The 27,611-nt window shown below is 36.7% G+C and overlaps 1 protein-coding gene across 10 annotated transcripts in view; it reads left to right on the top strand.

Moving 5' to 3' along the window:
• SLC7A6 (solute carrier family 7 member 6) overlaps positions 1-27,600 on the top strand; it is a 31,745-nt gene extending 4,145 nt beyond the window's left edge. For 4 of the 10 annotated variants that reach the window (XM_076349353.1, XM_076349356.1, XM_076349351.1 and 1 more), the window contains 11 exons: positions 67-222; positions 530-646; positions 2,239-2,811; positions 6,550-6,675; positions 8,498-8,642; positions 11,195-11,318; positions 22,799-22,902; positions 23,960-24,056; positions 24,304-24,453; positions 25,193-25,376; positions 26,748-27,600. In XM_076349353.1, the coding sequence (XP_076205468.1) occupies positions 2,280-2,811; positions 6,550-6,675; positions 8,498-8,642; positions 11,195-11,318; positions 22,799-22,902; positions 23,960-24,056; positions 24,304-24,453; positions 25,193-25,376; positions 26,748-26,842 (1,557 nt within the window). In that variant the 5' untranslated portion in view covers positions 67-222; positions 530-646; positions 2,239-2,279 and the 3' untranslated portion in view covers positions 26,843-27,600. The other 6 variants (XM_076349349.1, XM_076349355.1, XM_076349350.1 and 3 more) reach the window with 6 other exon arrangements.
• Positions 27,601-27,611: the final 11 nt, after the last annotated feature.

Here is a 27,611-nt window from a genome sequence, read left to right as displayed (position 1 = left end):
TGCAATTGATTACTGTATAAATTAATATAAATTATTATAATAATACCTGAACTTTCTCTTGTAAAGCAAACCAAATAATCTTACAAGCTCATAGGCCGTATGTCTTTCTGAAGACTTAGCTCTACTACACCAATAACAGAAAATCAGCCAGTATGTGGTTGCAAATGAATTTGGCACAAGATAGATGGAAGAGTAAATAACAAGGAGAACCAGTAACAACTGGTGAGCTGAATTTGCTTTTGTTTTCCTTTGCAGTTTTGGGCACAGTCGTCTGTAGAAACTGTGTGGATCCCTCTCTTCTAATTAGTTTAATTTTGTTGGAGATGCCTCATTATAACACTCAAGCTTTTAAGTTCTGAAATAGCAGACTTTAGTTTCTGGAAGGTTGAAAATTTTTAGTCTTATTAAAAATGTGAAATTTGATGGCTTGTGATGTATGTATGGCACTAGATAAAAAGTTGAATCATGTATAAATGATAAAATATGTATTTAGTAATTAACCATCTCTGTGTTTCTTTGAAATATTAAGGGGGAAATAAATCAGAAGGCATCCAACTAAACAGATTGAGGATCTCATTTTGCATTATTTAAAAGAACACAGTCTCTATTTTAATGTGGAAAAAGTTAGAAGATTCATGAACTGGAGGTGAATGATGTAACATGTTTCAGTAAATTGTTTGTACTCCATTTCAGTAGAAGTTACTTTTTTATTGATTGAAAATAATCTTTTCACATCTTTAGAACTATTCTAGTTCAGGGATGTCAAGTCAGATTTTCTGTATTGTAGTATACAGGCGTTGGCTTTATAATAAAGGAAGAGTATGATTATTACGTTTCCCTCCAGAAAGGTGTGCCCCTAACTGCATGAGCAAAACCTTGTATGTTTGTATGTTACTAGATGCATAGATATATATGCAGTTTGGGTGATTGCATACTGATCTTTTAAAATCCCCGTACTCAGGGTTTTTGTTCTCTTAGTTGGCAAGTTTATTGTTGGAATAACAAAACCATTTGTAAAATTAGTGTTACCCCAAAAAAGCGCAAAACCTTTTTTTTTCTCCCTGCTAGATCAGCTGCTTTATTCTAATTGACCCAGACTTTTTAATTTTTCTGTTCTGTAGTAAATGGCTGAAGTATACACTGAGGGTTTAATGAGGAGCAGGGCAAATGAATGGTAGTGCATTCTGGTAATTATGTAAGGCCTATTCTTTATGGAGCTGATAACCTAGTAATCAAAGGTACATTTGCAATTTAAGCTGGTTTCCATACAAGACTGTTCCTTGAATAGATTATTTCTTACTTGAAATTCTATAAAATGGGCCTTATTCAGAATTACTGCTAATTTCTGGTATATTTTTGTGCTAATAAATGTTACTAGCAGTAACTTGCTTTTGGAAAGCATGGGAGAATTTCCTGGATACTTGAGAAGAAGGTGGTTCATTTCCAAATGGTCAATTCTGAAGCAGAGGAAAATGTTTATTTCACCTCTGTGTTCTTAGGTGCTGTTAGATACAGTAAAATAATGCAATGGAGGAATTTGGATTGAAACTACTGTGGGTTTTTTCATGTACAGCCTGCACTCCTAGATAACTCCAAGAAATGAGGCAGTGGGAACTGGGAACAGTTTTGTGGAGGGGGGAGGGAGTGAACTAGTAGCAGTTAAAAGTCAAGAGTTGGATCAAGGGGATTCTGGAGTAAGTATCTCTTCATATTGCCCTTGGCAAGAGCCCACACTGCGTTAATAAAATGTGCAACCCTCTTACTAGATCACTCATAACTTACATGTGTAAGTACAATAATTTGATTAATTTTTTTAGTACTGTAATAAATCTATGTTCATGATTAGAACTTCCAGCTTGGTCTTACAGTGCTTGCTTTTCTGTATCACGTCACTTTGCTTTTATCTGTTCTTTCTTCCTTTTCAACATTGGAATCCCTCAGTTTGTTTTTGGTTGGGTTGTTTGTTGTTGTTTCTCCCCCCTCCCCCAAAGGTAGAAGCTCCTTTCTCAGCTTAAGTTATATTGGAATTTGTCTCTTGTTCTGTGTGTGTTGGTTTTTCTGTTTATTTTAACTATGCATGGATTTACCTTTGTGTAAGAACACATACGAAGTAACAGAAGGGAATTTCTCGATTTACATTTGTAAATCATAGGGTGAAAAGGTAGAAAGAAGATTTGGCAAGAAAGTCTTGGCATAAAAGATTTTATAATGATTTCAGCTGTCTATATTTTGTTTTAGATTGTGATTTGGCGTCGTGGAGAATTCACAGTCTTTCCACAATGGGAGAAAGGACAGATTGTATGAAGTCGCATAGTTCACTGGCTGAATACAGCCCCGTCAATAAATCAGACAGGACAGATCCAAGTGACAGCTGTGAAATGCAGGATGGAAACCAAAATACAATGCAACTGAAGAAGGAAATATCTTTGATAAATGGGATAAGCCTTATAGTAGGCAACATGATTGGTTCAGGTATCTTTGTCTCTCCCAAAGGAGTTCTCATCTACAGCAAATCTTACGGATTGTCTCTAATAATTTGGGCAATCGGAGGGATTTTTTCAGTCTTTGGAGCTCTCTGCTATGCTGAACTTGGAACCACTATTACAAAGTCAGGAGCCAGCTACGCATATATCTTGGAGTCTTTTGGGAGCTTCATTGCTTTTATTCGTTTGTGGACCTCACTCCTAATTGTTGAGCCAACTAGTCAGGCAATTATTGCCATCACCTTTGCTAACTACATAGTTCAACCTTTCTTCCCTTCTTGTGATCCTCCATATTTGGCTTGCCGTCTTATAGCAGCTGCTTGTGAATGTAAGTATTTCTTGAAATTTACTACAGTAATTTTTTATCCAGGGTTAAGCTTTTATTAAAACAAATCCTACCAAGTCCCAGAATCTACAACGGTTTAAGTTACAGCAGGGAAAAGAACAATTTCCAGCACATGAATAACTTGTAGGTATTCAGTCAGTGAATTTTCTCATTCAGAAGCAGAACAAGGTATTTAACTCTTCCAAGTTTACTTCCATGGGAAAAGTGGGGGAAAAAGTTTGTTTTCCCTCAGGGACGTATATTGAATCAAACCTCAAGATATTCTTGGTGTGGTCTAAAAGTTGTTGCAGAATAGCTCTTACGCTATGAATTCTGCTGTAATTTATTTTACAATAGCTTCTCAATGTAGACATGCTTAAGTAATTACTCTGGTAGCGTTTCAAAAGATCATTCATTCAAGATTATTCTTCATGCTCATGATTAACAGTAACATAAAAAACTTGTACCTGTTGTAAAGCTTTTTTGAAAAGCAGAAATTTTGTGTGCGCATAAAACATTGAGATGTTTGTAATCAGATAGCTAGCTCTGTTAGTCAATATGAACAGCTGTCCACGTGCTTCAAATCAGGACTGTTCTGCTGTATCAAGAGAATGAAACTGTATGATTGTACTGTGTGTGTCTTAATTTAGGTATTTCCTATTAAAAGTGTTTATATACATATTTTACATTTCCAGTAAACAGTGAAAAATATATTTCAGAAAGTCTATATGGCAATCCTTTGTCATATACTGATCATCATCGCTGTGTGCTATGGAGTCTGCCATTCCTATTGACCTGATGCTTTTATCATAAAGCTAATAAAGAACTTGGGTTTTTTTACTGCTAACAATATGCTACAGGGAGGAGATGTGCTGCTCCTAGCTGGTTCCTTTTTGAGGCAACAGGGAGTCTGTTGAAATAGCTCTAATGTTCCTTATTACAGTTGTCTATGTAGGACTAGAAGAAGGGAAAGACAGCGCAGTAGCGTGTGCTTCAAATATTTCACCTCTATAACTAGTTGTGAACATTATAGCTTCCCCTTCCATTTTTCTAAGTTAATTTGTTACTGTTGGGAAAGCACTAATGTGCTGGTCCAGGTAGTGGGAAGAATAATCACAAAATTCCTCCAAAAAATCCGTCAGCTTACTCAGTTCTGTTCCCTCCATCTCCCTCCTCCCTTCCAAATGTGTGTCCATATTTTGTTGTGACAACTTCAGGAAAGAAATGAAGGACCTGTAGTGTCATGTCCACATTCCTTAAACAGATACTGTCCCAAGGTATCCTGGCACAGATTCAGGAGTGTGGGGGAATCTGCTCTTCCATTTAAGGTATCTCACATCTGAGGGGAGTTAGCCCTCATAAAAAGCAGTTTATGAAAAAGCAAGAAATTAAGACAAAGTGACTCAGTTAAAATTATTATATAGTAGATGTAGAAAGACAATGTGATGTCCTCTACACTTGCTGCTAAGAGAGGGAATTTAGCACATTTTTCTTTAGTGGAGACATGTGACAGCAAGATCACTCTTATGTAGGTGGAACAACTTACTTTAAATGTTCATTTTATGGTTTAAATGCTTGTTCTGCCCTGCTCTAGGTGTCAGCGCTGAGACTCTCACCTCTGTTCTACAACTTCATTTAGCTGTTCCTGTTAAAGCCTACGCTTCTCCCTGGCCTGGCAGGGCTGATGTTGTGTGTCAAATCCTTAGCTCTGGATACGATTAATACTTTATTAATGAAGTTGCTGGGAGTGGAAGTCTGAACATTGGTTAGGTACAGATTGTATGTGAGAATGGGTGGGTTTGTTGTGGGGTTTCTTTTTGTTTGTTTTTTTTTTTAAGCTGTAGTAAGAACAATACTAGATCTGGTGTGAGATCAGTCTTAGTGTTATACAGCATTACTTTGTCAATCATTTTGCCAGTGGGTGTGGCATCTGGTGCTACAGAACTAAACTTGACAGTTCTCAGGAACTTTAAGCAGCTAAACGATAATTAAGTTGAAGAAAGCATGAGAGAATAATTTTAGTAAAAGAAAGAGGGAGGGGATGTGGCTTATTCAGATTCTTGATTATCTTTTTTTTTTTTTCTTTTAAGATATCAGAAACAGAGTAGCATTTCATCTAAAGCAGGGAACAAGTCCTAACTCACTAAAATAAGGAGTTAATAATAATTATTCCCAATGAAAGTTGCTTTAAAAAAAAAATTAATGGCCAAAATAAACCCTGTGAGCAAATACTCCATAGATAATACCGATCATTAAAACTGCAGAGCAGAGACCAAGCAGAGTTGTTTTTTTCCTGAGGGCTCTTTGGGAGCTGTGGCAGTCTGGACTGTTGAAATTTGATACAACTGTTTTTTTCCCCTCATCTTGCCAAGCTCAGTGGAATCTCGTTCAGCTATTCCACTTGGCCAGACTGTCCAGTGTACTAGTGCCACGCTTCTGAGATCATTACCTTTCTTTTGTTATCTTTTTAAAATTGTTACTTTTCTATTTGGTAACTGTGCTAAGTACATTTTTATCGTAATAGTATCACATTATTCTTGGATTATGGGAAAGGAAATAATTTATCACATCTTTTCATTTAATTTTGATTTACTACTACTTTACTCCTTAAACAATAAAGTTTAGGTTTTATTTTTATGCATATTTAAAATACATAGTATAAGAAAATTGTTTGGAGATAAAAAGTATAGTAGAATATAACGACTTTTTTACTAGTTGGGGGGAAAAAGAGATTTGGGGAAAACTTCTGGGTTGGAATCAATAATGTAATGATAATCTGGGTAAGAAAACTATGCACTGAATTAGTATTTTGTTCAATAAAGAATACTGAAGATACTGAATCCTATTCAATATTCAGCATTTGAGTTCAGGCAGAAGTTGTCTGGCTCTCCACTTGAGGAAAAAGTAATAAATGCAAAAGCAAAATGTTGAGAGCCATGAGAACAATGTATTTCAACAATAGCTTGAAATGTGTTTATTGGGGAAGTTGATCATATGAGTAAGTTTAGTCAGCCACTGTTACTAAAATATTTGTGAAATCTGAAGGTCTCACTTCAAGTTCTATTACAGTCTTGTGAAATAGGTCTGAGACTGATGTATTTTGGGAGAGAGGGAGGAATATATTCAGAATACTTATTACTTACTACCAGTTCTTTAAAATCCAGATTAATGTTGCCTTAGCTGTAAAGCCTATGTTACTTGGTCAGATCTGTTCTAACCTCGCTTAGTAATAGTTTAATACAACTGGAAAAGAGTATTGAATTGCCTGTGACCACATTCAGTATTACAAATACTCTGTGGATGTTGAACTCATCCTCAGACTAACAAGGAAGGGGAAAAAACTTTTCACACACTATTTTAATATGTTTGCTAAAGGAATTTCTAGATAATCTTTCATTTATCAGAACAATATTCATACATTGAAATGAATTATGCAATGCTTTCTTTAGCTTCAGGATAGTTGCAGAGTGCCGCTGATGGGGGTAACGTTAGGAAAATGGGCATGTAATCAGAGAAGGGGAAGGTCCTTCCTTCCATCTTTTGAAACAGTGTGTTTAGAACATCTGTTTCCTACTGTTTTGTTTAAACCAGTGTATTTTCAGTACCAGTGTATTTTGCTTAGTTTAACCTAAGTATTAATATAACAGGTAAGTGCATATTTAGATTATAATTTAAAATCTTTGAAAAATGAATTAAACTGAATATTGTTCATTTTTTTTTCTCCCCCCCCCCCCCCCCCAGGTCTTCTAACATTTATAAATTGTGCCTACGTTAAATGGGGAACACGGGTGCAGGATATATTTACTTATGCTAAAGTCACTGCTCTTATTGTCATCATCATAACCGGACTTGTTAAAATATGCCAGGGTAAGCTTATAAAATTAAAGCAAAGGTTTGTATTTATCAGTTAAACTGAGTAACTGGTCTAAAGACTGTAAAATACCTCTGTATGTGTTATCAAATGCCTCAGTACAAGCATAATATAGCCACTTTGAAAACACCAATAATACCAAAGTTAGGCATTATCATGATATTATATCATGAGAAGCTATCCTATCTCAGCTGACTTTGAACTAGGTACGAGAAGATAACTGATTGCTCAGCAATGTTGTTCAACTTACAGCCTGCGGTATGAAATAATAAAGGAAATGAAAACAGCAAAATACAGAGCTAGCAAAATACGATGGGAGCGGAGAAAGCTGTAAATTTCTGTAAGGAGCATATTACTTTACAATGAGATCAACTGAATATTTTTTTACAAAATGAATTTTGTGCAAGTCTGAAAGTGACTGAAATTGAAGTAAAAATAGATTTGTAAGAACATGTAAGTAGATTTGTGAAACAGCAGCTCTTTTTTTTGCTCAAATCCTGAGTTCTGTTATAGCTTTTGAGAATTAGAAAGTTGCTGGGGTTTTGGATTTATTTATTTTTTTAAAAATTTGTGTGTGTGTTGGGCACTGTGCCTTCAAGTTAGAGGAATTCTGAACTTAGTTTTGTTCTTATCTCTTCCTTTGGGGAGAATTTATTGGTGTGTTAGCTTAAAAAAATTACCCTGCTTTCAAAGCTGCCATAAAGGTCTTTCCCTGGCAATCTGGCAATTTGTGTCCTTTGCTCTAACCGGTTATTGTTGAAAGTCCATGAGCAAGGTAATTATTGTGAATGGAACAAGAATATGCATATGTGAGCACCATGCTGGAGTGTTTAATCCTTAGCACATCTGCCCATCCCTTGTTTTGTAGATACTGAGCTTGTTCACTACTAACTTCCTTGACATTGTCTCCCTTCTGTGTTTCTAATTAAGCAGTTACTCTGCCTGTGTCTGTGCCAAGGGAATAGCAATATCTGGTTAGGATAAAAAAGAGAAAGAAGTGAAGGTATTATAGAGGCCTCAAATATTTGCCTGGCCAGTTTCGATGAAGTCTAAACATTTCAGGATGCATAGTACAGGGCACGTTTTGGAGATACATAGTTACTCACCTGTCTGTATTTGGTGTTTTTGTGTGTGTGTCTGCATATGTAAAATAGTCTAAATATATAAAACTGCCATTGATGAGCTTGTCTTGACTTGCTTAAAATCAAAAGATGGCACAAGTTCTCACAAATACTGGTGCAAAAAAAACCATACGCTTTTTCTCTTAGCTTGGGAAAATTTTATCTCAAGTAACAATAATATTTTATGTTCTGTTAATTCTCAGTTTTCTATTTTTAATAGCTAAAACTTAAACATCCATTTAGTGGGAGTTTTTTTGGTCATAGTTATTTAAAATCAACTGTAATCTTTGTTTTCTGCATAGGATAAATGATTGAAAATTTAAAAGGATATAGAAGGACAGAGTGGATTATTTTATAAATACATATGTTATAAAAAATAGCCTCAGCCTGAGTATTGTCATTGCCAGTTGTTTGTAGCTTAGTCTGAACTTAATGTTCCTGAACTTCTTGTGCCATTGTGGACAAACTAGGTGTTTAATTATAGAACAGTATCATCCACAGAGCATAATTTTTAGTAGTTTAAATGCCATGCTTATTCTCATGGCTGAAGCACAGAGTAGAATTGGAAAAAGGGATTAATAAGCAGCTTTGAAGGAATTAGGGTTTCTGAGTTTTCTTGTATTTGTGTGCCAAATTGAAAAAAATTACTTGCTGTATTTTATTATCCTGTACTTCATTGCATTTCTTCCACACACAGGACATTCATCGCACTTTGAGAACTCTTTTGAGGGATCCTCTTTTGATATCGGAGACATTTCCCTCGCGCTTTATTCTGCCTTGTTCTCTTACTCTGGTTGGGATACACTCAATTTTGTAACGGAAGAGATCAAAAACCCAGAAAGGTAAATGATTTGAGCTTTCTAAACCTGGATAGTTCCCAAGTTGCTCGTTTTGTGGCTGTCTTTCACTAATGAGTTCTGAGCTTATACGGAAATGAGTAGAACTGTTCTATACTTAGATGGTAAGGCTGTGAACAGCCATTAGCAAAGATTTATTAGTTTTAAACTCCATTAAAAATGAAAAAAAAAAAAAAGGTAAGAATAAGTAAGTTCAGACGATTGCAGGATGCTGTATTCAGTGCTTGATAAGCTTTCAGTTCAAGATGTTGCTACTATTTATTACAATAGGTGTTAATATTGCACTGAAACAGTTACATAACTGTAGTCTGTGCTGTGTTTATCTGTGCAATAATTCTGATTTCATATTTAAGAATGTTATCTTTTCCATGAATTTATGCTCTAAAAGTGTGACTGACTAATCTTGTTCAGTTGTGAGTCTGTAAGCAGATGCCTTTGTGTTAAAAATAGAATTCCATTTGATAGTTTTCACTTCCTATTATAAGCAACAGCTCAGATTGCTACAACCAAAAAATAAAGAATGGAAGATAGATTCCTCCCCCCCCCAGTTCTCCCAACTGATGTTGACTTTTGCAGTTTGTTCTGTTACCCCTGAGTTCTATGCTGTGCATTCATTTAACCAGAAAAGTTATCTATTAAAAAGGTAAAATAGCAGATAAATATTTTAACTCTAAAAATAGTTATTTTTAGTCAGAATTTCAGGTTGACAGTGTTTCCTTAAATTGTCTTGCAAAGGTTTGTAATATGTATTCAGAAGAGACGTACGTTTTGTATTTGCATCAGTCATTTGGTCCTTCAAATTGTATTTTTTCCACTGAAAAAGCTCCCCTTTAGAGTGCTGTTGCAATGCCTTTTCATCTTTTTAAAGTTAGTGTATTGTTCTGTGTTATCAGTTGGATAACTCTTGTTATCTATTGTTTTGAAAAGTAATTTTTTCTCACAGGATATTCATCTGATGAAAATTTCTTTAGATTCACTTGCTTTGCTATTTATAAGCATCAATGCCTAATACAAGCTTCATTCTTGGTGACAATTGTAGCTGATAAAGTGAACTTCAAATTTCAGCTTTCTACATTGACAATTCTTGGGAATAATGAGATGTTCCAGACTTCTGTAAAATTACTCCAAGAATTACATACTTTTCATATTGACTTGATTCATAGTGCCCTCATGCTTGTCCAGTCAAAAGTTGCAATCCACAAGTTAAATTTGAAACAGTCCCTTGGCTTTAATCTTGGGTGATGCAAAGTCCTTAAAATGCCATTTCAGCTTTTTGTTGCATTAAGTAACATTTCTGAATTAATTTCTAAGTGGTTTTCCAATTGTTTCTTCTCTGCGCTGAGGTTCACAGGTCTCTTACTGTGAGTGTGCAACCTGAAAGCAGTCTCAGAACTCCCAGTTACTAATTTACTGATTTATATTGGGGGGGATGTGGCGTGTGTTTGTTTTTCTGCTTCCACAGCATCAGACTGACCCAGCTGGAGTTCTGAGCCTCAGGAAATTCTTGAGGAAACTTCCAAAGTGCATTTTATTTTTCTGCTTTGTTGGGGTTTTGGTGGTTTTTTGTTGGGGTTATTGAAAACCGTGTTCATGGCAAATGCTCATCCATGTCACCATGTCGTGTTTGATTTCAAGCTGGGCAAATGCGAGAGTAACACTCTCAGTTTTGCTTTCCCTTTTGAGACATTTGAATATCCCTGCAAGCTTTGGGGAAAGAATAAGGCTGAGAAAAGCCAAAGCCTAAGATTAAAAGTTTGCTTCTGCTTCTGCTCTGCAGAGTTTCTCCCTGTGGAGCTGCAGACTCAGGGCTGTGAGTTTATCTCAGCTTTAAATTAGATCTTACCTGTTTACATCTAGAGGTTTGCAGTGTTTTCATGTTACTCCAGACTTTTTTTGTATTACTTTCTAGACATGTGTTTGCTAGTAAGATACACCACATCCAGAGATTCATAGCTGTGCAGCAATTTTGGATCTGTCCTCTGCATCTCTACTTTCTGCAGTTACGCAGCCCAATTAGTTTGTTCTCTGCAGTGATGAGTGCAGATGAGAAGACCAGGGGTTGGGTTTGGTTTAGTGGATCTCCCTACATCAGTTCTAGAAGTGAGTGCTAGAAGAACAGCAGCATTCCCCCGGGATAATGAGTGTGGTGACTCAGAGCTCTGCCCCTTTGGGTTCTAGTTGTGGTAATTAACAGGGCCAGTAGGAAATAATTTAAAGCATGTAAATTTGAAGGCTGTTATTACTGATCTGGAAACCCTGAAGTTACGGTACTTGAAAAGCAGTTGCATAGAATCCCTTTCTACATATAATTTAGGTTTTAAGTTATTGCAAAAAATGAGATTTTTTTTCCAGTATTCTGTATTACAATTTCTAGTTTTAAAAGAAACCAAACTCTTCAGAGATACCTATTTTGAAATCTTTATACTGTCTTCATACCTTTTATCGCTAAGGTAAAGGATGCAAATAAATAAGTTTATTCTGTTATTAATGGATTTTTTTTCCTGGGTTGTGGGTTTTGGGGTTTTTTTGTGTTACAGGAACTTGCCACTGGCTATTGCAGTGTCTATGCCAATTGTGACTGTTATCTATATTATGACCAATATAGCTTACTATACAGTGCTGGATATCGAAGCCGTTCTTTCTAGTGATGCTGTGGCAGTGGTAAGTTGACCATGTGGTATTTTGCTATATTATTCACTTTTCACCTTTTAGGGATGCATTTCATTTTGAGGAACAAAACAGGAAAAATCCCTAGTTTATTATAGTACTTCACTGAATACAGGAGGACAGAACAACTCATCATGAATAATTTAATCTTAAATAGAAAAGTAGGTAATGAAATCACGTATAATAATAATATCAGATTTATTAAAACAAGCACAGATGCATCTTGTTAATGTATTTTGCAAAGATGCTAATTAGACTTGTGCACTTTGAGCTGATTGTAAATTAGACTCATTAGTACATAATTGTCTTCTCTGTTCCTTCATGCTGCAGTATTTAGAAAGCTGGAGCGGTACGCAGAACAGTGTTGCACTGAGCTACATTCTATTGAGCTAATAATTGGTGCAATGCATATCTGTAAATGGATGTGTTGCAGCTCAGCTATGACAAAGTTTAGCTTTATATATCCTTTGTAATAACTTAAATCACTGTCTTCCCAGCGCTGTATTAATTCCAACAACTTTTAATATTTTGAAATTCATTATTTTTGTATATGGATGGAAGTTTAAATCCAATTAAAATATATAAGCTTCTTAAAGTAAAAGTTGGTCAAAACATGTTTGATACTTAAAGCTAATCATTAAACAAAAGTGAAGGGTTTTCTTTGCCGTGTAGCTAGTAAATTAATTGGATAGTTCTAGTTACTATACCCTTTAGACTTGAGACTAGGAAAATTTAATCTTCTTTTTGGTTATTTAAATTGGAGGAAAATAAAAAGCTTTCCTCCCTTTTAGATTCCCAATTGGCTTCTAAAATTTAAATAGTTAGACAATGGACAGAGAGTTTTAAATACATCAAAATGAAGAAAGTATTCACTCTGTTCCCACAGAGGATTATTATCATTAAAAACTGGCTTAGCAAATCAGCAAACTCTTGTTTCAGGTATTTAGGCAGATGGTTCCGCAAAAGCATTTACTTGACTTTCTTTCAAACTTGAGAAATATTTATATTTAATGTAAGCTTTCAAAATAGTTTATGGTAAATGTGGGCTGTAACTTGTTACTTCAAATGCAATTATGCAGGTGTTTATTTAAAAATGTATTGAAAGTAAATAAATTTTAATTCTTTGCCTCTTTTTAGTTGGAATATGGAAATACAAAAGTCATAAAATATATTGTAGAAAAACTTGGCAAAATGCTTCAGAATGAAACAAAACAAGACAAGGACAGAAAATACTTAATTTTGAATCAGCATATGCTGAGGGGTAATAAAATCTCCAGGAATATTTATTTCTGTTGTAGGCTATGGTATCCCATATAAAGTACCTTCCAGTGACTCATAATGGAATTCTAATTCTTGTATAGAATTAATTAATCCAGACAAAATTAAAAGCCAATATACAGTCCACTGTCCGTCCTGACTTCTGTAAAGCAATACACTATTGTTTTTTTCTAACAAAGACTTGGAAAATACACTCCTTTGACAGCAATCAAATTCTGCAATCCAGCCTATCCCCTAAGAGTATTCTGTGCCTACTTTATTGCTCCTGGCCTTTGTCATAACAGAGGTTTATACAGCCATTTGGTGAATGGGATCAGGATAACTGATCTACCCTGGTAGGTTGGGGGAAAGATTCACTGTGGGCCTGTCCAATCTATGTTGCTGTACGCAGCAAGTGGTAGTACTGCAGCAGCAGTGGGTGGCCAGATAAAGGATGGATGACGGATGCCTGAACCTTACTACACATGTGAAACCCAGGCCTAAATTTTTATGATTTTATATACTCTTTATTTAGTTGTTCTTTGACATTGTTCTTGACCAAAAGTGAGTATATATTTATTTTTTTGTGTGTATATATACTCTTTATTTAGTTGTTCTTTGACATTGTTCTTGACCAAAAGTGAGTATATATTTATTTTTTTGTGTGTATATGCATTTATGTTTGTACACATGCTGTGTAATTTTACATGAAATTGTAATTCTCAGAACTGGACAGATCAGGTCTTCCCCTCTAGTATAGGATACATCTGGATATGGAGGAGAAAAAAGGAAGACTTAAGAATGGTATAAATCCTTAGTCAATCTAATTGCACACAGAGATTTTGGGCGACCAGGATAAGAATGAAAAAATATGTTTGCGATTTCCAAAGTTATTAGGGGATTTACTTCTTGTGCTAGTTTTAATGAAACTTAACCGAATTAATGACTTTGGAAGTCTAGAGCTGTGCTTTTTCACTAGATCTCAGGATTGCCAAATACTTGCACTTAAAAGTTTAACTAATGTTCTATCTAAAGGCATTTTTGCTGAGATGTCTCATCAGCTGGCAAACAATGGTCTTCTGATTGCCACTACTTATATATATCCCTTTTAGAATGACAAGGTGAAAGTGCAGCTGAAGATTAACACGACTTATTATAAGATTCCTTTTCATTGCTGATATGAATTTAATTGTCCAGTTTTATGAAACCAACTTTAAGCTTGATCTACTAATACATTATCAAGTAGTGTGGACCTCTGGAAAGATGTCTGTGGAGTGGAACAGTTGACACTGAGGACCTGACATGCACACTACACATCCTTCAGGGGTATTTTACTTTGGATTACCTCTAATGAGGTCCCGTGGACTGAATGCCTATGTGTGGTTGGATTGCAGTAGGGGAGTGCAGTAGGTATGCTCTTGAAGCACATTTCCAATTTAGCCTGTTCTAAAAGGGAAGCTTCTTTTACCTCCGATGCTAAACAATGTGAACCAAAAAGCAGTAAGTAGCAATACTTGGGAGAGTTGCTTCAAAAGTGCACTTGTGGTCCAAATTAAAACGCTTGTAATGCACCCATAGTTTTCTAGTGAATAGGGGAAAAAAAAAAGAGCTAATGACTGTAATGGTTGGTATTTGAAAACCCTTCTGTAATACAGAAATATAAAAATCTTCATGGTGAAATTTCTCTGGTGGTGGAAGAGAATTTTATCCTCAGTGGAATCTTTAAGACAACTTAGGGCATTGTGGTCAGTGGATGAATGAAGAAAGGAGATGAGAATTAAGCCATTCAAAAAACGAATCTGATGAAAATGAGCCACTTTGATCTGCTTACATATTCTACATGTGATAATGATACAGATTGCTGCAGTTTCCTTATTGCCCTCTATGTAGTTGTAGAGTGAAAATTGCAATAATGATTTTTTAAAGAAACATGGTAGTAATATTGCTGCATTTTAGAACCTTCTGTGTAGTAAAGCAGCAGTTAAATTTAATCTCTCCTTGTTGCTATTTTGGGAAGGAATGGAGTAGCTTTCTCCTATTCTTTTCAGTCAAGAGGCTTTGAGTTGGGAAGGGCAGGGAAGCTATTTCCAGTTTCGAAATGATGAGAGTAAAAGTTGTAAGTAAAAGCAATACTAGTAATAGCGTATCTTTGCACATCACCATGCATGCTGGTTTTTTTGGTGGCTGGGAGGTGAAAGAAGTCTTACCAAGGAATGATGTGCTGGTTTTGGCTGGGATAGAGTTAATTTTCTTCACAGTAGCTAGTATGGGGCTCTGTTTTGGATTTGTGCTGAAAACAGTGTTGATAATACAGGGATGTTTTCGTTATTGCTGAGCAGTGCTTACACAGAGTCGAGGCCTTTTCTGCTTCTCACCCCACCAGCAAGCAGGCTGGGGGTGCACAAGGGGTTGGGCGGGGACACAGCCGGGACAGCTGACCCCAACTGACCAAAGGGATATTCCACACCATATGACGTCATGCTGAGCATATAAAGCTGGGGGAAGAAGAAGGAAGGGGGGGACGTTTGCAGTGATGGCATTTGTCTTCCCAAGTAACCATTACTCACGATGGAGCCCTGCTTCCCTGGAGATGGCTGAACACCTGCCTGCCGATGGGAAGGAGTGAATGAATTCCTTGTTTTGCTTTGCTTGTTTGCGCGGCTTTTTCTTTACTTATTAAACTGTCTTTATTTCACTTTTACTCTTCCCATTCTCTCCCCCATCCCACCGGGGCGGAGTGAGCAAGCGGCTGTGTGTGGCTTAGTTGCTGGCTGGGGTTAAACCACGACAGATGATATGAAACAAAATGATAAAATGTCCTTCTTTTACTTCAGTATTAGCTTGACTGTGGTATAGTCCCAGTGTTGGGGCTAAGAAACTAATTTTTAAGCTCTTTTTTGTTGAAGTAATTTAAGTAATATAGCAACAGCTAGCTTATTTCTGCAAATGCTCTTCAGACAGTTGCTGATCATCTAAAAGTCACTTCCTTTTTCAAAGATTCCTGTCAGTCTCACAGTTGACTTCTGTTTTACTTCCTCATACAAACCATCACAACCCTGTTAAGTTTTATGCATATGAAGCAGTTACTCTGTAGCACAAACACACTTAAAATTTCTGCTTTTATTTATTTATTTGATCTCACCTTCCCCTGTCACTGAACAACTGTTTTTTTGCATCCGAGAAAGCCATTGTATTTTTTGTTTGTGAAGAGGGCAGCTCGCTCCACAAGCACATTTTGGGCTGCTTTATCTTCTAACAGGAAAGAACATACTGGCTGCCAGTGCATAGCTTGTTACCTGCTTCCTGTGTTTAGTCATGTCTGGGGTTTTTTACTGAGTTCATACAATAGGTGATATTTGGCAGCTTACTTCTTTTACTTGGAAAAGCTAAAAATGATTCCTGGTTGAAGCAAACGGTTGTCCTGCATAGCCAGCTGTCATCTTTCTTGGAGCTGTACAGCTTTGTCTGTAGATTGGGGATAAAGATGACTTCAGCTGCATCTTTGCATACCATCTTGCAAGTCCAGCATTGATCAATCCAATTTACCCTGGTGTACTTATATTCTAGAGCAGACTTGCTTTGCTTCGACATGCCCTCTCCCTTAATGAAACAGGAATGTGGGAGGCTGTGTGTTTTAGCCATTTTTTTATTCTTTGCTGTATAGTTTAACAAATGATGAGTCTCTTTGTTCTAATTGAATTCAGCCAGAAATTCTTAAGTTACTCTTAGACTCTTTGGGTATTACTTCTCTTCCTTCATTTGGCCAGTCACTGGCTTCTTTTCTGAAGAGGAAAATCTGCTTGTCTTTGGCTGCCAGTGTCATGTCCACCTTCTTCGCTTGCACTGGTACCTCCCAGTAAGGTTCCTTTGGATGAAATGCACATTCTGTACCTTATAATGGAAGAACTCTTCATTAGGGACAGGCAGTTGCTTTTAGAAGGCAGCTGTTTAGTAAGTCATTTGCCTTCTTTCTTGGAGCTAGCCGTAATTCATTACCAATGCAGCACTCCTGTTGCTGGTTATACAGAAGTTCTCTGGCTTTGGAGGCCAAGCTGAAAAGTTGAGCCAGAACTTGAAAGAGTGCTACATAATATTTTCAATATGAGAAAGATAAGAGGCTTTGGAAAACATTGAACCCTTATTCTACAGCTAGCTATTAAAAATGCTAAGAACAGGATAAACACCTGAGAAGATTTAGATGAAATATCTTCAGCACCTCCATGAAGACATGAATGAAACTGTTTTACTGTTGGAGCTGGCATCTGTAATCTTAATGTGGGCCATGCAGAAAAGACACATTACATGCAGTAGACATGCAATAATGTTAATGCAGTAGAGTGGTGCTGGTTTCTCTTACCATAAGATTGTACTGGGTAACCTAAAGATGAAGAGAGACTTTCATGCTGGACCTTGCACTGCACTGGAACCTTTTTCTCCAAGAAAAGGCGTTGCCAATAATACAAGGAGATAATTATGTCTGTCTGAGTAGAATCAATCAACAGAATGGTGGTTGAAACAAGAATTACAGGAAACCTGAATATTTAAATTGCTTTCTTTTGCACCCTTACAATTTTCTGACTCTGTTTTCAGTTGATGTGCACTCTCTTTCCTTTCTTTAATATATGTGATGTTAAATCTAATTTGGTCAAACTGAACAGATGTCATGCAGTATCTTGCAAATGTAATCTATGGCAGTGGAAGAAAACTTCATCTACTCAGTGGCTTTTTTGCATGTGCGGCTTCCTGATTGCCATAAATCATAGTTTCTTTGTTTCCTTTAGGAAGTAGCTCCTTAAAGGCCTGAGAATCTAAAAATTGAGAAAACAGACTGTAGTTCTGACTGCCAAATCTTCCTGTAATGTGGGAATGTATACTCTGCCTCAACAGAAAAGTCAAAGCAGAATTAATCGCATTTCCAAGATACTAGTCAGATTGCTCATATATATTAATCTCCTTACTGCTGTATATGACTTTCAGGGTAAGAATGTTATAGAACTGGGCCTGGAAAAGCTCGCATGTGCGATAGGATCTTGAAATGAGCTACATAAAGAGGCTCTGTAGATGCCTTTTAAGCCTTCCTAATAGAAACACCTCATAATCTTTGGGTATAGTTTTGTATAAGTTTCTTATTCATGTTAGACTACATTCTCTTTGCATTTATCCATCTGATCAGTACTGTTTAGTGCTTTGCCAGCCTAGCATGTGCTTGCAGCTCCATATGCTCTCAGTGTAGTCTGACATTTTTTGTGTACCTCTAAGTGCACTTTTTGTGTGCAGCTAAGTGTGATGAAACGGTTCTCATCTTGTGATTCGTAACATAAATGTGGGTCTTTCTAATCGTCTGTGTGCCTGAATTACTGGGTGTGAGGCAGTGTCCTGTGTATTTTGTTGTGGCAGCTCTTTATGTGGGGCAGCTCCTGCTGCTTTTAGTTCAACCTGTTTGTATAGAACTGTTGCTTGAACCTTTAAAAGGACAAAAAAGTGTTCTTGCAAACCATTCACAAATTACCAGCTGATGATCATGAGATCAAACTAACCCAAGATAAAAATAAAATGTAGTTAAATCAGTCATTCATGTCTTGAAACAAAGCTGTAATTCAGTTTTTGACCATTCTTCTGGGAGTAATGTAACATTTTAGTCATGACGAAAGGAGGGCAGTTCAGCTGAGAAGCGCATGGCTGGAAGCTTCTTCCTTCATTATTATTCCCTGTTGATGGTTTGGGAAAAAAAAAAACAGAACTAAGGGGAACAATTCCAGGTGCGTGTCTTTCTACAGTGTGTGTGTATATATGTATATCTTACATGTCCAATGGACGGGAGGGCATAAAAGGACTTTATCTGTAATTGCAAGTGCTGTATCAGCCACTGAATTCTCTTACTGTTTCCTAGCTGTTAGAAGCAGTTATAGCTCAAGTCTGGACTACAGGACTTGTCAGACTATAGCAGAGATGATAATTTAATCTCTTAATCCTTCTTGCTCTTTAGACTTTCTCAGAAGAAACCTGAGAAGAAATCCATCCCCATAGTGGTGGCTTTCTCCTGTTATGGTGGACTAAATGCTTCTGCTATAGCTGCCTCCAGGTAGGCTCCTCTGTCATCCTCCGCATACCCTTGCAAATGCTCCATTCTTTCCCCTGTTGCCAGCTCATTTGTTTTTATAAATGCACTTCACTACTCCCAGAAGTAGTGGTAGTTGAAGTGGAATTGGTCAAGTGCTCAGATCAGAGCCCAGGTCTAGCTTATTTGTGGAGGATCCATGATTGTACAATTGCGGTTTTAGCAGAAAGCAGCCACTAACTCTTCTCCCTCCCCTTTTTTTTTTCTCTTGGTACAGTGCACGTGGTGTATGTGCTTGATAACTTGATTGCTTTTTGCACTTTTGTCTGCCCTTCTTTCCTTATGCAAAATAACCCTCTGACATGCACACAGTTGAATGCTTATTGTGGCCACTTTACTTACACTTCAGTAACACTTGCTGCAAGAAACATTGTAGAGATCTTTGGTTTTGTCATTGATCACAAGAGAGTATAGCTCAGCTTTGGAGAAGACATTTCTTGGTATCTGTTAAAATGGGAGTGTTGAAGGATTTATAAATGTGTACTCTGAAGTATAAAAGTGTGTTTATTGTCCTTGGAGTAATACGTGAACTTGGCTGATTTTTATGTTGGAAGTGCGGGTGAAACCGTGTCAGAAAACACCTGCATAAAGGCAGTTGGGTCTATGCTTGTCATGTTAAGCTAGTTATTATCACTAGAAAGTTTAGCCAACCTTCAGGTACCTTTCAACTTTTTTTTGCTGAAAGATCATTTTGCAGACAAATCTACTTCACAAGCCAAGCTGAACTTTCCAGATCATTCTCATTTAAAATACTGTTTTCCCTTACCTCACTTACGGAAAAGTTAAGCTCTTGAAGTTAATGCTCCACCCTTTGCTCTCTCAGGAATCCCAACTACAACATTAGAAAGTACATTGGAAATGACAGTGTTTAGTAAAGACTATCACTAGGTTATTCTCTCTTTTGAAGAGGCTGACTCATACAGATCTAGGGAAATTAATTATTTGACTTTGAGCTGGATCAACAGTTGTTATACATCATATAGCTTGCATCCAGAATACGTTGAATCTATAACGTCTTGATCTGTGTATAATTTGTGGCAGTGATACCATAGTTTTGCCTTAACTCTTTGTGGTTTTTACTGCTCATATGAGTGATTGCTGTTTTCCAGGATGTGTGAAATAACATTAGCATATCTTAGAAAGATTGGGTATACATTATAGGATGGAAATGGCCTTTGAGTTAGTCCCACATCTGGCATTCCACACTGGCCCATTACTAGGTGTTTCAAAAGGAAATGGGAAATGCTTGCAAAGAACAAATGCCAACCTGCCTTTTGAGGGAAAAAGTTTCTCCAAATGACGTTAGCTACTTTGCATCCTGCAGCATAAGATTACATTCATACATTTTTCTCTCTCTTCTTTAACTTTAGCTGTTAATATTACTTACCTAAGTGCTTATCCTTTAGGCAACCTTACTAAACATCTTAATTCTCTAACATCTTGTTGAGTGAGTTCTGTATCTTAGCTTTGTATATTTAAACAAAAATCCTCTAGCAGTTTTAAGTTTGGTGTCTAATAATTTCACTTGCTGTTTGGCTTCAGAAATCAGCAGTCCAGGTTTAAATCATCCTTTAAAATATTACAACAATTGCCTATTAGAATTTTCATCTTGTCCTCATTCTTACTTGTTCTGGAGAAGTTGTCTTAATTCATTCACGGGATCATTATGAATTACGTTCTGCTTTGGGAGACCAGGTTTCTCAGAGCTGCATTTAGATCCAATAAGGATCTGAGAGAAGCACTGTGGGTTCTAGTAGTTATTTATTCTTGAGCAGCAGAAATCTTTTATATACAATAATGTAAATTAATTGTTGCTTGTTCAGTTTCAATTGACTGAAAATGGGTAATCCGTGGTATACAGAATGCATTTCTTATGGCATGGTCTTTTGCTAAATCGATGTTCTGATTTCAGCATGAAATAGAATTCATACGTGGATTAGTTCTTTTATACTTTTCTCATGTTAATTTTTATAATTTCTGCGGGAATCTGTGTGTGTGCATTTTTCCACCCCTGTGTTGAAGCTCCATTTTGAGGGAAGCTATACTAATATGTATAAACTAAAAGAGCTCAGGAAGAGATGTGCTTTAGTAAGAATCAGGGTGACTAACACAGCTAATGCATTGACTTTGAACCTTTTGGCAAGGTTCCCATTGAAGTGATTATATGCTTTTGCATTGTCCCTTAGCAGCAGGAAATCCTATCTGCCTTTGTTGAGGCTCAACTAAATTACACAAAAGGCTTGAATAAATTTTGCTTTTTAGTGTAGATGATGGTGTACAGCTAAGCAGAGTTGGATTCTGAACCTTAACCTGGATAACCTGCTGAACAAAGCACTTTGTCAACCCAGACAAAGAACAGGAAACTTTAACCGGCCAAGCTTTGTTTTATGTCAGTAAATTTTTCTGCATTTTATGGTTTAAAGGTTGACATTATATGCAGGGTTTTGCCTCATGAAAATCAATCACTCGTTTCATGAAAAAAAATCTGTATTAAGTCATTTAGGCTTTTTTGACCTACAGAAACATTCAGAAAACAGATCGTAATGCACTGCTTTTGGTGATCTTCTTCCTGAAGTAATTAAATCAAAATTTGACCACTGTTAAATCCAGATAATTTTATATGCTACAAACAAAGGCCAGTTCTGAATGTTAATCCACTTTGATTGAACTTCTTAGCTCATAAATGTTATAGTGAAGACCAATAGTTTAAAGGAGAGGTCAAGGGGGAGGTGTTTCAAAATACTAAAATATTAAAAACTGAAGAAAATTTCTGCAATAGAAAAGACAGACCTGCAGAAAGCCGAACTAGTATATATGCTTTTTATGTCTGAGGATCTTGAAATTGATAAAGCAAGAGAGCTAAGAAAGTGATTTAGAGAACAGCTCATAAAAAGGTTTAGATTACTGCTACCTGCTGAGGTGTAAAATGTTCTAATGCCCACAAAATCTTTGGGGTTTGTTTGAATACCACTTATACATAAGTATATACCTTTCTGTTTCTATAAATAGTGATTTCATGCTGTCTAATGTAGACATGATCCTTTTGCTACCATCACTGTTAGTTTGCTTCTGTAAAAGAAATCATGGAAGTAATTTAGCTATCAGTAGGTAGAATTGGGATAGGAAGGCTTCCACCCACGTCCTCTGAACACAGCATGAGTGGATTTCTGCTTAACTCCAAGTATGCTAATGTTCAGACATGTACAATGCTCAGACCGAGATGGGATTTAGAATAGCTGTCAGTTTTAATGTGTTAAATTTCTTGATCTTTCAAACATGTTGCCTGATATTCTAAGTCTTTCTCCCTTTTTTCTCCATCCAGGAGGCTGCACAGAATTGACCAGGACAATATCTTGCAAATTATTATTACCCATTTTCATTATAGGTCCCAGATCACTGGCAATCGATGACTCTTACCACTTGCTGTGAAACTTTGATGCTTCTGGCTTCTTGGTTTCAGAGCTCTATGATGGAAAGTCACCACAGTTGGCCTGCAGTATTGTCTAGCAACATTAACAAATGAATGCTAATAAGATACTTGGTCTGTCGTTTGCCATGTTGTGAGGGTAGAGCCCAGAGGCCCTGCTGGTGGAGCTAAAGGAAAAGATGATGTTGCTTAGAAAATTGAAAAAGAAGGAAAATATAATAGACTCCTAGAATAGTCTCTATAAACAGTAGGTGTGATGGTGGCTGTGTTTATCATCTGCAATATGGCACTTCCCTTTTTGGATATGTAATGATATTTTTGTCCTTTATTCTCTGTAGTCACTATGTTACACTTGAGTTCTGTAGTTCAGTTAGATAATAAAAGGTATGAGGATTGGTGAGAAAATTCTAAAAACGTTTTGTTTTCCTTTGTGAGCATTAATTTTGTGAGCAGAAAATGTGAGTTCAGGTGCTTGGCTAAAGAAGTTTGTGCTTATTTAGAATCCATAAATAAATAAAAAAGCTGTGTGCTTCTTTGTGCTGCATTATGGATTGTCCTTACTATAATACTATTTTTCCACACAAACTTATTACAAAAGCTTTGATGTCATTGTTTTACATATGCTTTGTTGCAGATGCTTTCATGTTTCCTTTTTCTGTTCCCTTTCATTAGACATTTGCTGACCAGGTGTTTGGTATCTTCAGCTGGACAATTCCCATTGCTGTAGCCTTTTCTTGTTTTGGTGGACTTAATGCTTCAATTCTAGCATCATCAAGGTAGTGCATATCTCTTTCTGTTTGACAAATGTTCATAAGTATTTTTACATGTTACTGTTATGCTCATCTATTATGAGTGGCAAAAATACTTTTGTAACCAAACCTATAATGAATAGCCACAATAAAATAACAGACCTAAATAAACCTCTGTGTGTGTACATACACCCTTAACACTGCCTTACTTCCCCAAAGTGTTCCTAGCTGTATGCACAGTACAGTTAAAGATCAAATGAATGTTGTCTGTGTGGTGAGTCCTCAGGCCTTCTGATTATTGGGATTGAGTTATCTTCCATTTTACTTGGTACGGTAATTCTAGCAAATTCTTGTTTTCAAATGTATTTGCTTAAAACTTACTGACTTTTTAAAATCAGTATCTTTAAGTTTTCTTCCAAGTAAAAAGTTTTAAAAGTTGCTACTGCTATTAAGCTGCAGTCAAAAAGCTTAGGGTACAGTATAGAAGCTTTCCTCTGAGCACCGATTATGGATGTGACTAGTGAAAGTTGTAAATAGCTTTATTCAGGCATTTTAACATCCTTCCTGCCCATTGAATGTATGTGCAATGCCTGTGTACTGAGAACAAATATGAACATGATCTGGTGAAGCAGTCAATATAGAACAATTTGCAGTTGATAATAAAATTATGTGTGTTTGTTTTTTGAGCATGTGGTTGAGTGACCTCTTTTTAGAGACCTGGTGATCTCTTCTGGTTGGCATTGAAAACTGTTCTGCTATAAGCTGGAATGTTTTCAGTGCTAGCTTTTAGAATTTTTTTAAAAAATAGAAATTTATTTCAGTTACTGTAGATATTTTCTATTTTACCTGTAGGATTGTTTTCTAAAAATGGGTGTTAACAGCATGTTTCTAATAGCTTCTATATCTTCTAATGGTTGTTGTACAGTACATCTTTACTGGAAGGGTTGAATCCATGTTTCAGTTTGAAGGATGGAAATTCAGTGGTGTAAATACTTATTTTGACTGGTATTGTTGTTTGATTTTCTGTAATACATTCTCTCTCACCTGTGGCCTCAACATCTGTTTTCTGATACGTGTTTTTCAGGCTATTTTTTGTAGGCTCTAGGGAAGGTCACCTTCCTGATCTGTTGTCTATGATCCACATAGGGAGGTTCACACCTGTGCCAGCTCTGCTGTTCAACGTAAGTTATTACTGCTTTTCTTTTCAGCTGTTCAGATGTGACTATATGAATTATTTAAAGGTAGACTTCAAAAAAGCACAGGAGAGAACTTCAGATTTACTGTCATTGAGGTGGTTTCTGAAAGAGTTAATTTTGAGAGGCATGCCAAACAGCAAGGAGTAAAAGGTGTTACTTTCATGCAAAAAGCAGCATAAACAATAAGTTTCAAACTTCTGTTGTTCATCTCACTCCTGTTCTTTTCTGACAGTGTGCTATGACCCTTATTTACCTGGCTGTGGAAGATGTCTTCAAGCTTATTAATTACTTCAGTTTCAGTTACTGGTTTTTTGTTGGTCTGTCTATTGCTGGGCAATTATATCTACGTTGGAAGGAACCAGATCGACCCAGGCCTCTTAAGGTAATATTTACTTATTACAGAATTGTTTGAAATCCCTCTCTTCCACCTAAATTAAAAGTACTGTCTAAAATCTGGACCCTACATGTTATGCCTGAAGGTTACAAATTGATCAGGACACAAAACATGGCTTTCATTTTTATGTTGTACCATGAAAACTAGCTTGTCTGCTAGATAAGAATAAGTTATTATTGTAATAATATACTCTTTTATTGTACGTTAGTTCAATCAGTAGCCCTTCTCTCTGTCAATGGAGAATGTCTCAATAGGCTAACATAGTAGTTAGCCTTTTTTCTTGGATTAGAAATATCAAATTAGGAAAGCTTAAGTTAATTAATTCTGTCAGTGGGGACCATGTGTAGCTGTGATGGTGTTTCAGTTCAATATCTGATCCTCTTACCATCTTCTCATACTTAAAGTTGATATGCTACATGAAAATGTCATTCTTGTTTCCTCGGATTTATTGGATTTGTCTAAAAACACTTCATACTGTTATACAGTTTCTTTCAACACAGCAGAGTTACCATACTTGATTACTTCTGCAATTTTTAACAGCAGTTCTGTTCAAGAATTATTCTGCTATTTGCTTATGGTTCCAAATAGCCAGATGTATAAGACAAAGAGCAGATAATTCCACAAAGTGGAGTTGAGAGAGAAAAGTCTGTAATTCTCACCAAAACATTTGTAACTGTAGACAACAAATATTTCAGTAACATTCTGTTCTGTTTTTTTCCATCTCCAGCTGAGTGTGGCTTTCCCAATAATATTCTGTATATGCACAGTATTTCTGGTGGTAGTGCCACTCTATAGCGACACTATAAATTCATTGATTGGAATTGCCATTGCTTTATCTGGAATTCCAGTGTTTTTCTTGGGAGTCTATTTACCTGCATCAAGGAGACCTCAGTTTATCAACAAGATTTTAGGTAAGTTTCTTTGTAGATGGAGATGTTGTTAGGAAAGAGGAAAATTAAATAAGTGAATCTTGGTTTGTTGATGAAAAGGGTTGTGGTCAGTTGACCCCAGCCAGCAGCTAAGTACCCACAGAGCCGCTTGCTCACCAGCACCCCCCAGCAGGATAGGGGAGAGAACAGGAAGAACAAAGGTGAGAAAACTTGTTGGTCAAGAAAAAGACAGTTTAGTAAGTGAAGCAAAGGGGGGAAAAAAACCCTGCTGCCGCAAACGCAATCGCTTACCACCTCCCACAAGCAGACCAATGTGCAACCAGTTTCCAAGCAACAGCCACCTTGGAAGACACCCTCCCACATGCACGCACTTCTTCCTCTACCCCAGTTTTTATTGCTTTATATCCCTTTACTTAGTTTGGGTCAGCTGTTCTGGCCATCCCCCCTCTGAACTTCCTGCCCATCTGGTTGTGGGGAGGGCAGAGTGGGAGGGGGAAAAAAAAGCCTTGATACTGTGCAAACACTGTTCAGCAATAGCCAAAACATTGGTGTGTTACCAACACTGTTGGAGCCACAAATCCAAAACACAGCACCATATGGGCTGCTATGAAGAGTGTTAACTGCATCCCAGCCAGACCCAGTAAAGGGGTATACTGATTTTGTATATGTTTTTACACCAAGATTTTATTTACTGTATATTTCAAAGACCATCCACTTCCTACAGATTTTGTCCTCAGTTTTTACGCATTTCTCTTTAATCAAGCACATGAAAAGTCTTTTTCTTAAGCAAGGTTGATGACCGTAAAAGGGCTGGACATTCTTGGTAATGCAAGCTAACTGTCTTGCTTTACTGAATCAGTTGTTTGAAGATGGATAGATTTTATGTCAGTGACAGATGGAATTTTGCCTTCTGTTGAATTGCTGCAGTTAAATCATATGTTTCTCTGCAGCAGTACACTGTTGTCACTTACTATGTGAGTTTATAGCATAGTCTTGGAACGCAACAGGATGTGGTGCTGCAGCAGCTAGTGAATATGTAAACACTCAGTAATCTTGTCACTTTCCTGTGTGCTATTTTAAGTTCTTGTTTTATTTTTTTATTCTACCAATTCTACACTCTTAATTATAGAGAAAAAAGATTTTACTTCCGTTACTTGGTGGGGTGCCTAAGAAGAAAAACACCCTAGGATATCAACAGAACAATTTAAAACATTATCTGTTTAAAAAAATTGAGTGGAAGACACTTTCTGTATTAACTTTTATTGCTTGTTTCCCTTAAGAGAGGTGAGGCAGTATTCTTGACAACTAACTTTCATTAGTCAGATGCCTGTTGTGTAATTAGCGTTGAGATAGGTGGCTATTCTTCTGATTTATCTTCAATTTCCTATGCAGGTGCAGTCACACGAAACATGCAGCTGCTCTGTTACTGTGTTTTAACAGAGATGGACGCAAATGAAGAAAAGAAGTTAGAAATCAAATCCAACTAAGATTTCAAAGCCATTACAAGAAACAGGAGGGAGGATAAAGCAATTATGACAACAAAACAGAAGAGATGGAACTGGAAAAAACGGGAAAACTGTTTCTAGTGGTCTTTCAGAAACACTGAAAATGTACTTACTTGCAGTTGGATTCCCACATAAATCGTGCCCTCGCATCACCCTCCCTAAACTGTGGCATATTTTCGGGGCATGTTTTCATTGGATAATGATTACCTACTCATTTCAGGCACACAAGCTATGCGTCAATACTGATCCTTCTTCAGAATTGGTATTAAAATGGTAAGAGCTAATGGATCAAATCAGATTTCTGCAGAACCAGGCAGTGAAGTAATGCATTTTTAAGTTAGACTGAAAACCACTTTGACTCAAAAGACCACAAGTCATTTCCAGCTTAATTCTGATGGATGTTTGCATGAAGTGATTTGCTGTGCTATCTCAGTTCTTACCCCAGAAGACAACTGGTCACAACAACCTACCTAATTTGTCATTCTTAGTAGAAAAATGAATAAAGTTGCGCTACATTATTTAAAGACTGAACCAACCTTTCTCCCTTAAAGATAAGTATTTTATTCCGTATGCTACGTGCAAATGTGGTTATCTGACTGTGGCAAGGATTTAATCAACAAAGGACCTCGGCACTGAAGATTTGATTAACATTTGACAGTTCTTTCCTGTTAGCTTGTTAGTACTTGGTCAACTTCTGGCAGGCTTTATGAAACTTCCAAAATTAAAATGTTCAGTTTGAAGCTTGTAAGCA

The sequence above is a fragment of the Aptenodytes patagonicus genome, chromosome 11 (genome assembly GCF_965638725.1).
Source record: "Aptenodytes patagonicus chromosome 11, bAptPat1.pri.cur, whole genome shotgun sequence".
NCBI lineage: Eukaryota > Metazoa > Chordata > Aves > Sphenisciformes > Spheniscidae > Aptenodytes > Aptenodytes patagonicus.
This window is presented reverse-complemented; position numbering and strand designations above follow the sequence as displayed.